Source organism: Heterodontus francisci, chromosome 17, assembly GCF_036365525.1.
Source record: "Heterodontus francisci isolate sHetFra1 chromosome 17, sHetFra1.hap1, whole genome shotgun sequence".
Lineage (NCBI taxonomy): Eukaryota > Metazoa > Chordata > Chondrichthyes > Heterodontiformes > Heterodontidae > Heterodontus > Heterodontus francisci.
Window position 1 is genome coordinate 60,320,924 of NC_090387.1, and position 15,697 is coordinate 60,336,620.

Genomic DNA, 15,697 nt, shown 5'->3' on the forward strand with positions numbered 1-15,697 from the left:
TCTCTCTATAACTCAGGGGTGCCAAAGTATACTGTCACATCCCTCTACCGCTGAGAACAACAAACTCAGCACAGACCTGGGATCTGATGTGGCACTTTCTAACCCTTCCCACTGCCTTAACCAACTAAGCCATCAGTGTAACTTGGGAGAGGTGATTTTTTTTTAATGCAGTCTAAATGGCTCATCAGTAAACCACAGCTGCTGTGATACTTCATCTTATATAGGTCAGCTTCTGTGATGCCTTTTCTATTATGTGAACACTTTTTATTTCTGTGAATAATACTGTCAAGCTCTCCCTTGTGGCTGGGAGATGCTTTGTAATACTGATCTACTCAGGTGAATATATGCTCTGACTTTTTATCTCCAGCAGTAATTGACAATTGCCATTGCTTCAACTTCCCTGACTAACCTTCACTTGTGCACTAAGTAATAATCACAGGCATTTATGCTGGCTAGTAGATGTGAGCTCCAAGGAATAATACCAGGAGAACAGAGTACAGCCTCTTCACTGCTTTAGGCAGCTTTCAAGTGCTGATTTCTATCAAGGTTTACGGAACCTATCAATGGGCAAATACTTTACAGTCTGTGTACTGCAGTATTTCCTTAAAATTTTGACAGTCATGACAGCAGAAAGAGGGCAGGGCACTGTCTAAGGACTAAAACTGTTTAGACTGGATTCTGTTAGCATACAATCCAGCCTCGAAAACTAGCAAAGCTCATCAACGGTGTCAAAATGTAAGCACTCAGAAATGACCCTGAACATAAGCCTGTTGCAGCACTGAAAGTGCAGTGGGAAGTGGACATATAGGGCCCAATTTTCACAACAGAGTCAGGAACACGATGCCCAGATGATTTCGGGTCGCAACCCCGTGCCTGAACTGTGTCGCTAACGTGATGCAGTTTTCAAATGTAAATGATCTAATTGGGCAGAAGGTAAGCTCAACGCCCAATTAGTGACACTGAGCATCTGCAGGAGGCGGGAACTGCCGGCAGAGCACAAGCGGCAAAGAGAGGGGGCAGCCATGACGGGGCCTGCTGCTACCTTGCAGAAGACAGCAGACAACTCCATAAGGGCCAGTGGAATAAAGAGGTGAGGAGCGCTTCCAGAATTTTTTTGAAGAAGTCCTGCATTTGGCCCAGCACCAGATCCCCATGGGAGCAAAACATTTTTTTGTACAGGATTAAAGTTTGCCCACTGTGAGCCTGACAACTGTGCACTATTGTGCACCAGAATGATCAGACTCGCCAGAATTGCAATTCAAAATTACACTGTGGACCTCCCCCCTCACCAGTTCCTCCATGAGCTTCATGGGCCCTTAACTGGAGGGGAGCAGTTTCCCTGTCCCCTTCCCCCTGCCCCTCCCCCCCCACCCCCACCCCTCCCCCCCACCCCCACCCCACATCCACACATTGAAAATTGTGGACTGTCCTGGAGACAACCTCTGGGACTGCGATTTCCAAATTGTGTCCAGACCCCAAAACCCTTTGAAAATCTGGCCCCTAATTTAAATGTGTGTATACCCAATAGAGAATTCAAGAGGAACTTCTTTACCCAGTGGTTAGAATGCAGAACTCACTATCACAAGGAGTAGTTTAGTTTAGAGATACAGCACTGAAACAGGCCCTTCGGCCCACCAAGTCTGTGCCGACCATCAACCACCCATTTATACTAATCCTACACTAATTCCATATTCCTACCACATCCCCACCTGTCCCTATATTTCCCTACCACCTACCTATACTAGGGGCAATTTATAATGGCCAATTTACCTATCAACCTGCAAGTCTTTGGCATGTGGGAGGAAACCGGAGCACCCGGAAGAAACCCACGCAGACACAGGGAGAACTTGCAAACTCCACACAGGCAGCACCCAGAATTGAACCCGGGTCGCTGGAGCTGTGAGGCTGTGGTGCTAACCACTGTGCCACTGTGCCACCCTGTAGTTAAGCTAAATAACATAGATGTATTTAAGGGGAAGCTAGCTAAAAACATGAGGGCGGAAGCAACCAAATTCCCTATTTCCATGGTGTAAATGCTAGTTAATTCTATGTAGGTGGCATTGCTTCACTCATATATTAGAAGAAAAAACACAAGAAAACATTCAACAAGTGTTGAAGACACAATATTCATTTTCAAGGAGATGTCTGGGATTATTTCCCACCTTGCCTGGAATAATTTTCATTTTTGACTTTATTTGGTGTTTCTTCCAGTATTTTGGAATTTATAATGAACATGGGCCTTGACTGAAAAGGAAGAAGGGGCCTTTCCACAATTTTATTGTAACCTACTCTCTAGTTGCCATTTGGGAATTAATTATTTTTCTTCATATTTTAAAACATTTTTTCCCAATAGCAACCAAGAATCTATTATGAGGGAAAAAAGGTGTGAATTAATTTCCTTTATAATGTTTTTAAACTGTCCAATAGCAAAAGGGGCATTTCATTCATTCTTATTGACCATAAGATAATTCTTGGCAGGGCTGCAAACAGCAAATTTTGAAGCACAATATCCTTTAAATGCTACCCACGCCTCCTTCAAATGAAGTAAAAGTAAGATATTTCCAGTGGGTCTGGGGATATGCTCCCAGGGAAAGGTTTGAATTTTAGGTTAAAATGATGTAGGTGGGTAACTTTTTTACTGCTGTCCCTCCCCTTATTTCTTGATCTTAAATAATTGAGGGTGAAACTCAAACTCAGTGTAATTAATTTTGACTGGGTCGTATTGAAGAATGCTGCTGGTATTCACAGCTTGAAAGATGACTGCACAGATGGGAGCAAATCAAAAATACCTTCTGTGTGTACTGAAAGTGACATTGTATTTCTATCCCATTATTTTAGTTACTTTCCTTCTTTTGTTATGTCTCTGCTAGACAAGAGGCTGCCACTAAGCTGCTGAAAGTACTACCTTGTGCTGAGCACTTGGAGGTAAATGACACTGACTCTCCCCTTTGAATTTTCCTACATCCCCTGATATCATCACTGAGATTGCAGGTCCAGTCTTACCACTCAGGGCACAGTCTATTCATATACCAGAATTCATCACCACCTCACCGTACCTTCATTCACAAATGTTATTTACACTGTGATAGATGGGGGAAATGAAATAGAGGGATTGTTTTCATTGTTGATATTTACTCCCAATACTCCTTTTTCCAGAAGAACGTTTGCACTACTGGCACCAGTCTCATTATTCAATCAACACAAACACAATGATAATAAAGTAACACCGCCCCCACCCGACCAACTCCTCATATGTAGCCTCCTTACCTCTTCAACTCTGTGGAAAACCCGGAGAAAATTAAATCGCAGTACAGCTTTTAATTCTTTTTCCGTCCATTTGCGCCTCACCAATTCCTCAATTAGTGCAGGATATTTTGACACATCTTCCAGACCCTGGGGGAATCTGCAACCCACCACAAATGTCAGGAAATATTAGAGAGCATATCAGAAGAAAAAGTAACTGTTGGAATAACACTGCATACAAACCTAGTGACCCCATCATAGTCTCCACCTATTCCAACCGACTCATATCCAGCAATCATCTTGATGTGGTCGAAATGATCTGTAACAGCAGGCGCAAATTGTAACACTGACCCTGACTGGAAGTGTCAATATTTTCCAAATTTTATCCTCAGCGAGGTTCAAAATTCAAGGTTTTCATACAAAGAAATCAAAAGCAATTACATTTTTGCACGCTCTTTTGTCAGTAATTGAGCATATGAGCTTCAGATTTTTAATTTGCTTGTGTTGACTTACAGCTGTACCACATAATTAACAGATCCAGAGAGTATCAGAACTTATAGAATTTATGGCACAGGAAGCTATTCAGCCCATTGCACCTGACCACTGCTAACTCTTCAAGTCGAACAAAACCCTTTCCCTCCTTCCTTCCCCCAACAACACTTTCATATTCTTTCTTTTCAAATACTCATCCAGTTCTCTTTGATATAGTTTCTGCCTCAATAGAGACTGTGACATGGTTTTGAGGTTGATTTTCTGGAAAAGTTCCAGTGTATTTTCTACCCTCAGATATGGTCTTCAACCTGATCAGAAACTTAAGTTCATATTCACTTGATAAAAAAGTTGAATAATAAGCAAATGATGGAGGCTGTATTCTGTTCTTTAAAGGACAGGGCCTTTGATTTTAATTTCAAGATCTTTATCAAAAATCAAACACAGCTTTTTTCCACATCTCACATGTGCGTACTTCCACCCTGAAACATTTTGTGAACAGGTGCATGAGAATTATTTCATCGAAAGGGACAATTTCTAATTTGGCCTAAAATTGGAACATCAAAGATTTTATCCCTTTTAAAAGGACAAAGGGGCAGATCAGCAGAGTACCATTTCCTTATCCTAGTACAACAGTTCAAATCATGTACCTGCAACTATGGAAATATTGGAAAGCTTCTGACAAGCCACAAAAGTGGAGCAGAAGTTCACCATCACTAGGCCTTCGTTCTTTTTCTGAAAAAGAGGTACAAAAGAAAATCATAGCTTATCTAAGCACTTAATTTCTCATTTAACCCTCATTTTTAAAGTTGCCGTTATTTTCTACCTCATCTTCAGATCTTCCTGTGCAGCCTCTGGCTCAGAGATTGAGCAGAGAATGGCTTCCAGGCTTTTGCCAATATTTTCCTTTAACATGTCGTTAAATGGAGAATGACGGCAGCTTGGGACAATGCTTCCAGTGCTTCTTCCCTCATTGTAAAGCATCTATTGGCCTCCATTTGACATTTTCCTTCTGGTAACATAGCTGAGATCAGGAACTCGCCATGTGGGGAAATGACAAGTGCAGAAGCCTGTTCTTGCCCTCTCTGGCGTAGCACATTGGAGAAATAATGTACCGAAACATTGTGCCACCCACACTAACACACCATGTTTTAGAAAATCAGAAGTATGAATGGTTTGATTCTGGTAGCCAGACCAACACAAGTGAGTTGCCATAAAATCCAATGTTTAATGTTGAAACAGAGGTTTGACTGCACTTGCGGCAAAGTTACAGTGTCAAAGTAGGAGACGCTATGAGGAAATTCCCAATCTATGTATTACATAATATTTTATGTTGAGCCCTGCTTGTGACATATGATGGTAGATTCTCCTGTGTAAATATACATCACTGCTGCTGCAAGGCTGAGATATAGGTCAGTAATTTGTAATTTAATGTGTTCTATGAACAATTACTAAAGAGAAGCACATATTAGAGTTGAGTTTAAATTGCTTACAACCATGTGAAGAAGTTTATCTGGAACATTCCTGGGGTGTTTGCAGATGGCATATGCAGACGAATGACTGAATATAACCGGTGCCCTGGAGATCTTAAGGACAGTTTCTGCTGTGTCAATGGCAGTGTGCGACAGATCTATTATCATTCCCAGTCTGTTCATCTCCAGCACAACCTCCTAAAAATTCAATGTTGTAATTATACAGTTTATTGGTGTACCTCTTATTGAAAGCTCGCATGAAACAATGATGTTAGAACTAAAGTGCTTAACTGAAAATAGATTGAAGAAAATTAGCATTGTTTTCAACTTTTTAACCTTTTAAACTTTTCTTTCATGCTCATCGAGGTGAAGGATGTCAGTCAGTGCAAGAGAATGAAACACTTTCCATTTTGGACATCAAGTGCTCCCAGACCAGGTATATCCCAGCCAGATATATATAGCATATACCTCTGCCACAACCTCATATGAACACTCTTCACTGTATCAATATGACACTTTTATAATTGCCCCACCAGCCATGCTTAACCCTGTCTGAGTGCTGTAGGTTCATTTTGGACTGAGAATGCCAAAACTGGTTTCACATAGAACCCTTACAGTCATCAGACACAGAGTATATCCATTCCATCAGTCTGGGCTGAATCTGAACTCTTAGAAGTGAAGGTGTCTAACCCTCTCAGGTGAGCTTATAAGATTCCATGGCACGATTTCAAAGAAGAGCAAAGGAGTTTTCCCCAGTGTCCCGGCCAGTATTTACCTTCCACTAATACCTAAATAACTAATAAACTGGTCATTATTGCATTGTTGTTGGAGCTTGCTGTGCACAAATTGGCTGCTGTGTTTCCTACATTACAACAGTGACTACACTTAAAAAGTACTTAAACGACTGTCTTCTGGGATGTCCAGAGGTTGTGAATGGTGCTATATATTTGCAAGTCTTTCTTTTCTTTCTTAATGCACAGTGTCACCCAGTTCCTCGGTTTAAAAAAAATAATCAAAGGAGAGTAATTTTTTCTCCATGCAGCAATGGTGGCAAATTTTCAGTGAATCAGGACATGCACCCTTATTTCCTGAACCCCTAACCCCAGGGTCAGAGTAATTCAGTCAAAAATGGTGATCAATAGGCCGTTAGCACCACCAACTTCAATTGAGGAGGGGAATCACTTTGGTCTGTGGTTTTGCACCTACAGTTGCATTGCTGCTGGGAAGTGCTAAGCTGATGCCGCTTGCTTTCTGCAGAAGCAAATAAGAAGTAGACTGTCACTAAGTTTCTGGCATCTCCCAATATTAGTTCACAACACTACACTGACAGAGACAGGAAATAAGTCTCATCTGGGGTTGAGGGGTGAGAGGGACAGTGTGAGGGTTGAGGAAAGGAGAACCTAGATTACTAATTTTTTTCATCTTATATTTTACCATTATAATAAAATAAACCTTATGTTTTTCTTAATCTTCCGTCCCTTCTCCTACTCCTTTTCCACCCTTCTTCCCTCCTTCCTTTCTACATCTCCTTAATTCATCCTCTTCCTATCCCTTCTCTCTTCCCAACTCCCCTTTCCTCCACTTCCCCTTCACTCCTGCACCCTCTACCCTCTCCCCAGAGGGAAGGTAATTAAACAAGGCTATAACTCCTAGGCAGCCCAAACAGTAAACTTCCTCTGCATAATGTTGCTATTATCCAGAATTATGTGTTTCTGAAATGTTGCACAAACTATTTAATCGCCTATGCTTAAATTTATATTCCATCTAATTTCTAGCCTGTTAATCAGCAACTCCCTGATTCACTAATTAATGTGGATGCAAGTTTAGGCCTTAACTTTCCACCCAAAATACATACTATATATGCTGTTATCTGGAGAGACAGTTAAGGTAGGACCCAGTAACACTGAGTTTCTGTATATCATTTTCCTTGGACTTGATGTTAGTAACTAATAGGTCTGTCCACAAATCAAGGTGCAAATGAGGGAAGTACATCAAATACACATAATTCCTGTCATTCATGCCCTAGCAATGCTGGGCACAAGGGTCACATATGTATCCCTGGCCTCCAGCTTTGCGAAGGTCCTCGGGAGGGAGACTAAATCTTAAATGGCCAGTTTCACTAAGGCAATCCAGGCCATTAAAAAAAAAATTGTTTAATGCAGCTGGCCACACATGTGGGAAAATTCCACAATGATTTTCCATCTTCTAATCAAATGCTCCAGTACATTGTAAATAGCACAGATGCTTGTCTGGGAAAAAAAAGACGTCCCAAAGCACTTTCCAGCCATTGAAGTTCTTTTGAAGTGCAGTTACTGTTGTAATGTGGGAAATTTGTCAATTTGTGCACAGTAACCTCCCACAACAGCAATATGACAATAACCAGATAATATATTTTTGTGATGCTGATTGAGGGATAAATATTGCCCAGGACACCAGGGATAACTCCTCTGCCTATCTTTGAAATAGTGCTGTGAGATCTTTTATGTCCACTTGAGACGGTATGATGTTTCATACCGAGAAACAGTTAGTTTTGAATGGGTTTCCCTGCCCAGCAAGACATTGCTCCAACCCGCTGTTTGTAGGGGACATGAGGCCCATTTATGGAATACCTGATGACGATGAATCCTGGAAAATGTTTAGCCTGGGAATCCAAAATATGGCACCCTCTGCATTACTAAGTTCCTGATATGAATTGGGAGGAAACTGTTATTTCCCCATCTAGCCAGCACACCAGTCATCATGTTATGCACTTCCTAGCAGTTTGTTTTGCAAAGGCTTAGCAGAAGCTCATCCACCTTCCCAACCACAATGACTATGAGGTAAAGGGGGAAAATTGATTTGGGCATAGGTCAGGTTGTACCCTCAAAAAAGCAATACTCTGAGATGACTCTTAATTTTCTGTTGGAAAGATTTTTACAAATACCTCAAAGCCACGCTATATTAACCGTGGTGGGTACTTAGATGTGGACAGTGTTACAACCTTTTGATTGTACTCCAGGTATTTTGTCATCAGAAAATTGTAGCTTTTTTAAATTGTTACTTACAAAGACTGGAACTGTTTGCTTGATTAAATTGATGCTGCCTGGTTTCTTTTTCCAAGAGATTGCCCTCAATTTCCCTGTTTTATTCCTTTGTGCTTGAGGGGTGTGTTGCTGAAAACATATCTAATGCTTCTTTGCCCTAAATTGTGTGCTGAATGTTATCCACACAAAATTTAAGTTCAATAATAAGGAAGCCTGAAGCAGCCTGTGAGACAACATGACATTAAAATTTTCCTTTACAGCAATATTACAAAATGGACAGCAAGTTTGCAGAATATGTGCATTGCTAAGAGTAGATAAAGCTAAAAAATGAAATGTGGCACTACATTACCACCTATAACCAATGTTGCTGTTAGGTATTTACAGTTAGGAATAGGCCCCAAAGGTAGTTAGAGACTAGAAGAAACATGATGTTTCTTACAAAGAAGCAGTTTAGTTTTGAACAGGTTTCCCTGCCCAGCAAGGTACTGCTCCAACTCAATGTGGTGGAATGCTAGGACACAAAGGCACTCGCCCTTCCACTTCACAGTGAGTTTTCAATCTCTGTAATTCCTCAGTGGGAAATACAAGCAGAAAGCAGATTGGCCTTTGAAAGGAAACGGGGTGGAAGGGAGGGTGGGGGGAGGTCAAAGAGAAAGGTAAAAGACAGAACACTGTTCCTGCACTGTCCCTGCGGACCTCCTAGTTTGTCAAAGGCCAGGAAGCAGCTGGTCTGTTTACTCCCAAAAAGTGGATTTATATTGCACACTTTGAGGATTCAAAACTGGTGTGAGATGGTGTCCACAAAGGATCTAATAACTGAATGCCTAAGTGTGCTCAATAGTCTTGAGTTACATTGTCATTGTGTATTTCTGCTTCCCTCACAAAAGTAGCAGTATAAATCAATCTTGGTTCCTTCAGGGGCACCTCATGGAGAGAAAATAAATTATAAATGGAAGAGGAAAGAGAGGAAAAGTCGGAAATCTATTCCAGCAGCAGTATCCGTATAATGATCATACAAGCAACAGACTGAGGTTTCCAGGCAGGGGACAAACAGTTACAATTATGAACATGAACTGCAGCCTGACAGCTTTATCAGAATGTAAGTAATCAGCATCATGAAACTTACCATTCATAGCAATACTATAAAATAGACAGAAAGTATATGTGATATGTGGATTGCTAATAACAGACAAAGCTGAAAAATGGAAGGCATGGCATTCAATACAACATTATCTACATCTATAACCAGTGTGCTGTTAGGTATTAAAAGAAAAGCAAAATACTGCAGATGCTGGAAATCTGAAATAAAAACAAGAAATGCTGGAAATACTCAGCAGGTCTGGCAGCAGCTGTGGAGAGAGAAGCAGAGTTAACGTTTCAGGTCAGTTCTGATGAAGGGTCACTGACCTGAAACATTGACTCTGCTTCTTTCTCCACAGATGCTGCCAAACCTGCTGAGTATTTCCAGCATTTCTTGTTTTAATTGCTGTTAGATATTTACAGACGTGAACAGGTCCCAAAGATAGTTAAGTGACCGGAAGAAAGCTTGCTCAGCCATTTCAGAGGGCAGTTAAGAGTCACCCACATTGCTGTGGATCTGGAATCACAGGCCAGATTTTAAGAGCCCGCCGCCGATCTTGGCAGTGAGCTCAAAAATCGGTGGCCTGCCCGTGTCGGCCACACGCGTAAGAGCCGCCACAATCTCCTGCACAGCGGCTTATTGAAATGGCTGGGGTGACCACCCGCTCTCCAACCCCCACCCACGTAGATGGGGTGGGCTGTCTGTCACCGGCAATGGCGTCAGTTGCATGTGCGCAGGCACTGGCGCCCTTTTTAAAGGGCAGCTAGCCCTGCCAGCGCACTTAAATTTTTAAAGAAGTAACCCCCCCAAAAAATTTAATAAATAAAGTTATAAAGCTCCCTTTCCCACCCCCCCCCCCCAATAACAAGTACATTAACTATTTGCCCTTCCCCCTCAAAACACCTTTTACATCTGACCTTTTCCCCCCCCCCCAAAGTGCACAAAGTTTAAAGTTGAACCCTTCCAACCATTCCCTACACCCTTTACATTTATTTTACCCTCCTCCCCGCAAACTGAAAATCTTACCTCCTCCCCTTTCCCCACCAGTGTGGCACCGCGTTTCCCCGGACGGGGATTTGAAGGCGCGGATGTGCCAGCTGCTGCACCAAAGAACGCGGCAGGGACTCAAGATTGCAGGTAAGTCTATTTAAATGTATTCATCTTGCTTATTTTAATTGCGGTCCCATCACCCAGAAGCAGAGGGACTGCCATGGAGCCTCGCTGCCACCAGGAGGATCGGGCCCGGCCCTCCTGGCGTCAAGGTCCATGGCAGGCCTCATCTGGAGCAATTTTCAGACTCCCTCCTGCCACGGAACCCGACACCTCGGGCAGAACAAAACCCAGCCCCACATGTAGACCAGACCAGCTAAGGATGGCAGATTTCCTTCCCTGAAGGTTATTTGTGAACCATGAGGGTTTTTACAACAATCCAGGAGTTTCAAGATCATTATTAATACTAGCATTTTTTTCCAGATTTATTAATTAATTAAATTTAAATTCCCCCAGCTACCCATGGTGGGATTTGAACTCATGTCTCCAGATTATTAATCCAGGATTACTAGTCCAGTACCACTATGCTACCATCCCCCTTATTTTAGTTATCTTTAGTATATTTAGCTATTTGGATACAAACAACACTCTGATTGTGCTCAGATCCCATAAACAGGATCAAGATCTGTAAAAGATTTTGATATGCTAGTGATTTGCACCAATATTTGAAGTCCTTCTGCCACATCAGCTTGTAACTGTGAATCCTGGGGAGCAGTAATTATTCCTTAAATTTTCACTAATTTACTGAAGCTCGTAGAGGTAGCAAGTCACAGTAAGTAACATTAATCCTGCAGTTTACCTTGTCCCATTCTTTCAGTCCTTGGAACCTTCACTTTACCAATTCAACAATTCCCTGATGGGTGGCTGGGTAAATATCACTAAAGCACATCATCCTGTCACTTGGGTGGAATGTTACCTCAACAAAAATGACATCTAGATCTCCTGCTCTGCTTCCTTCCCAATTTGCTATGGGCCAAGTGCTGGAAAATGGGATTAGAATAGATAGGTGCTTGATGCTGGCACAGACACAATGGGCCGAAGGGCCTGTTTCTGTGCTATATAACTCTATGACTCTAATTCAAGTTTATTTCACCAAACGCTTTTCATGGATATGATATTCCTTTAAAAAGTTTATTATGCACATGAGCAAACTCACTCTTCTCTAGATAGACTATATTCCAGGAGTTCCTGTTTTGGTTTCAGGATAAACCACAGGCTGCCTCTAAAAATAACAGGATACCACTTGTTGACTCATGGTGAACATGATGAATGGCAAAAAAAAGCCACTTATTATCTCTGATTGGGACATACTCATTAGGACCATTGCCATGCTGTGGAATAATAGTATATGCATTTGTCTGAATTTCTTCTTTCTGCTATTTAACCAGAAGCAGTAATCCATCTGAAACAAATGTTAATTGATCTGCTAGAATAATAAAGGGAAGAATTTCAGACAAATGTGCTAAGCATTCATAGCCTGTTATACTTTCAAGTCCATTATTTTTGATAATATCAGATATGTGGGAGTCTGAACTAATTGAATAGTTCAAGAGATATTGTTGTGACATAAACAGCGCTTTGCAGTTCTGCCATATTTAGTCATGAATGGTGGTGGACAATTAAACCACTAACCAGAAGAGGAGGCTCCACAAACATTTCCGTCCCCAATGAAGGCAGAGCCCAGCATGTCAGTGCAAAAGACAAGGCTGAAGTATTTGCAACCACATTCAGCCAGAAGTGCCGAATGGATGACCTATCTCAGCCTCCTCCTGCGGTCCCCAGCATTACAGATGACAGTCTTCAAGCCAATTCGATTCACTCCATGTGATATCACGAAATGGCTGAAGGCACTGTATACAGCAAAGACTATGAGCCGTGACAACATTCCGGGTTTAGTACTGAAGACTTGTGCTACAGAACTTGCCGCGCCTCGAGCCAAGCTATTCCAGTGCAGCTGCAACACTGGCATTATTGCGACAATGTGGAAAATTGCCCAGCTATGACTTGTCCACTAAAAGCAGGACAATTCCAGTCTGGCCAATTCCTGTCCCATAAATCTATTCTCGACCATCAGCAAAGTGATGGAAAGTGTCGTCGACAGTGTTATCAAATGGCAATTGCTCACCAGGGGGAGGTGGTGGCGTAGTGGTATTATCACTGGACTAGTAACCCAAAGACCCAGGGTATTGATCTGGAGACATGGGTTCGAATCCCACCACAGCAGAAGGTGGAATTTAATTAATAAATCTGGAATTAAAAAGCTAGTCTAATGATGGTCATGAAACCATTGTCGATTGTTGTAAAAACCCATCTGCTTCACTAATGTCCTTCAGGGAAGGAAATCTGCTGTCCTTACCTGGTCTGGCCTACATGTGACTCCAGACCCACAGCAAAGTGGTTAACTCTTACATGCCCTCTGAAATGCCCTAGCAAGCCACTCAGTTGTACTTAACCGCTACGAAGCCAATAAAAAGGAATGAAACTGGACGGACCACCCGGCATCAACCTAGGCACCGGAAACGAGAACGGCAAACCCAGCCCTGTCGACCCTGCAAAGTCCTCCTTACTAACATCTGGGGGCTTGTGCCAAAGTTGGGAGAGCTGTCCCACAGACTAGTCAAGCAACAACCTGACATAGTCATACTCATGGAATCATACCTTATAGACAATGTCCCAGACACCGCAATCACTATTCCTGGGTATGTCCTGTCCCACCGGCAGCCGAGGTGGCGGGACAGTGGTATACAGTAGGGAGGGAGTTGCCCTAGGAGTCCTCAACATCGACTCCGCACCCCATGAAGTCTCATGGCATCAGGTCAAACATGGGCAAGGTAACCTCCTACTGATTACCACCGACCGCCCTCCCTCAGCTGATGAGTCAGTACACCTCCATGTTGAACACCACTTGGAGGAAGCACTGAGGGTGGCAAGGGCACAAAATGTACTCTGGGTGGAGGACTTCAATGTCCATCACCAAGAGTGTCTCGGTAGCACCATTACTGACCGAGCTGGCCGAGTACTAAAGGACATAGCTGCTAGACTGGGTCTGCGGCAGGTGGTGGGGGAACCAACACGAGGGAAAAACATACTAGACCTTGTCCTCACCAATCTTCCTGCCACAGATGCTTCTGTCCATGACTGTATTGGTAGGAGTGACCACCGCACAGTCGTTGTGGAGACGAAGTCCCGCCTTCACATTGAGGATACCCTCCATCGTGTTGTGCGGCACTATCACCGTGCTAAATGGGATAGATTTCGAACAGATCTAGCAATGCAAAACTGGGCATCCATGAGGCGCTGTGGGCCATCAGCAGCAGTAGAATTGTACTCAACCACAATCTGTAACCTCATGGCCCAGCATATCCCCACTCTACCATTATCATCAAGCCAGGAGATCAAAGCTGGTTCGATGATGAGTGCAGGGGGGCATGCCAGGAGCAGCACCAGGCATATCTCAAAATGAGGGGTCAACCTGGTGAAGCTACAACCCAGGACTACTTGTGTGCCAAACTGCATAAGCAGCATGCATTAGACAGAGCTAAGCGATCCCATAACCAGCGGATCAGATCCAAGCTCTGCAGTCCTGCCACATCCAGTCATGAATGGTGATGGACAAGTAAACAACTAACTGGAGGAGGTGGCTCCACAAATATCCCCATCCTCAATGATGGGAGAGCCCAGCACATCAGTGCGAAAGATAAGGCTGAAGCATTTGCAACAATCTTCAGCCAGAAGAGCCGAGTTGATGATCCAACTCGACCCCCTCCTGAAGTCCCCAGCATTACAGATGCCAGACTTCAGCCAATTCGATTCATCCCCGTGATATCAAGAAATGACTGACGGCAATGGAACTGCAAAGGCTATGGGTCCTGACAATATTCCGGCAATAGTACTGAAGACCTGTGCTCCAGAACTTGCCGCACCCCTAGCCAAGCTATTTCAGTATAGCTACAACACTGGCATCTACCCGGCAATGTGGAAAATTGCCCAGGTATGTCCCGTACACAAAAAGCAGGACAAGTCCAACCCGGCCAATTACCGCCCCATCATCTTCTCTCAATCATCAGTGAGGTGATGGAGAGTGTCATCAACAGTGCCATCAAGCAGCACTTGCTTAGCAATAACCTGCTCTGTGATACCCAGTTTGGGTTCCGACAGGGCCACTCAGCACCTGACCTCATTACAGCCTTGGTTCAAACATGGACAAAAGAGCTGAACTCAAGAGCTGAGATGAGAGTGACTGCCCTTGACATCAAGGCAGCATTTGACCAAGTATGGCATCAAGGAGCCCGAGCAAAACTGGAGTCAATGGGAATCAGGGGGAAACTTTCTGCAGATTGGAGTCATACCTAGCGCAAAGGAAGATGGCTGTGGTTGTTGGAGATCAATCATCTGAGCTCCAGGACATCACTGCTGGAGTTCCTCAGGGTAGTGTCCTGTGCCCAACCATCTTCAGCTGCTTCATCAATGACCTTCCTTCAATCATAAGGTCAGAAGTGGGGATGTTCGCTGATGATTGCACAATGTTCAGCACCATTCGTGACTCCTCAGATACTGAAGCAGTCTGTGTAGAAATGCAGCAAGACCTGGACAATATCCAGGCTTGGGCTGATAAGTGGCAAGTAACATTTGCACCACACAAATGCCGGGCAATGACAATATCCAACAAGAGAGAATCTACCCATCTCCCCTTGACATTCAATGGCATTACCATTGCTGAATCCCCCACTATAAACATCCTAGGGGCTACCATTGACCAGAAACTGAACTGGATCAGCCATATAAATACAGTGGCTACAAGAGCAGGTCGGAGGCTAGGAATCCTGCGGCGAGTAACTCACCCCCTGACTCCCCAAAGCCTGCCCACCATCTACAAGGCACAAGTCAGGTGTGTGATGGAATACTCTCCACTTGCCTGGATGGGTGCAGCTCCAACAACACTCAAGGAGCTTGGCAACATCCAGGACAAAGCAGCCCGCTTGATTGGCACACCATCCACAGACATTCACTCCCTCCACCACCGGCGCACAGTGGCAGCAGTGTGTACCATCTCCAAGATACACTGCAGCAATGCACCAAGGCTCCTTAGACAGCACCTTCCAAACCCGCGACCTCTACCACCGAGAAGGACAAGAGCAGCAGATGCATAGGAATATCACCATCTGCAAGTTCCCGCCCAAGTCGCACACCACCCTGACTTGGAACTATAGTGCCATTCCTCACTTTCGCTGGGTCAAAATCCTGGAACTCCCTTCCTAACAGCACTGTGGGTGGACCTACCTCACATGGACTGCAGTGGTTCAAGAAGTCAACTCACCACCACCTTCTCAAGGGCCATT

General features: G+C 43.6%; 1 protein-coding gene across 7 annotated transcripts in view; it reads right to left on the bottom strand.

The window, feature by feature from the left end:
- Positions 1-15,697, bottom strand: part of dpep2 (dipeptidase 2) — a 64,459-nt gene that overhangs the window by 22,500 nt on the left and 26,262 nt on the right. For all 7 annotated transcript variants that reach the window (XM_068049487.1, XM_068049486.1, XM_068049485.1 and 4 more), the window contains exons 7-10: positions 5,226-5,402; positions 4,383-4,467; positions 3,487-3,562; positions 3,268-3,403 (exon numbers count right to left, since the gene is read on the bottom strand). In XM_068049487.1, coding sequence (XP_067905588.1) covers positions 3,268-3,403; positions 3,487-3,562; positions 4,383-4,467; positions 5,226-5,402 — 474 coding nt within the window. The remainder of the gene's footprint in view (positions 1-3,267; positions 3,404-3,486; positions 3,563-4,382; positions 4,468-5,225; positions 5,403-15,697) is intronic.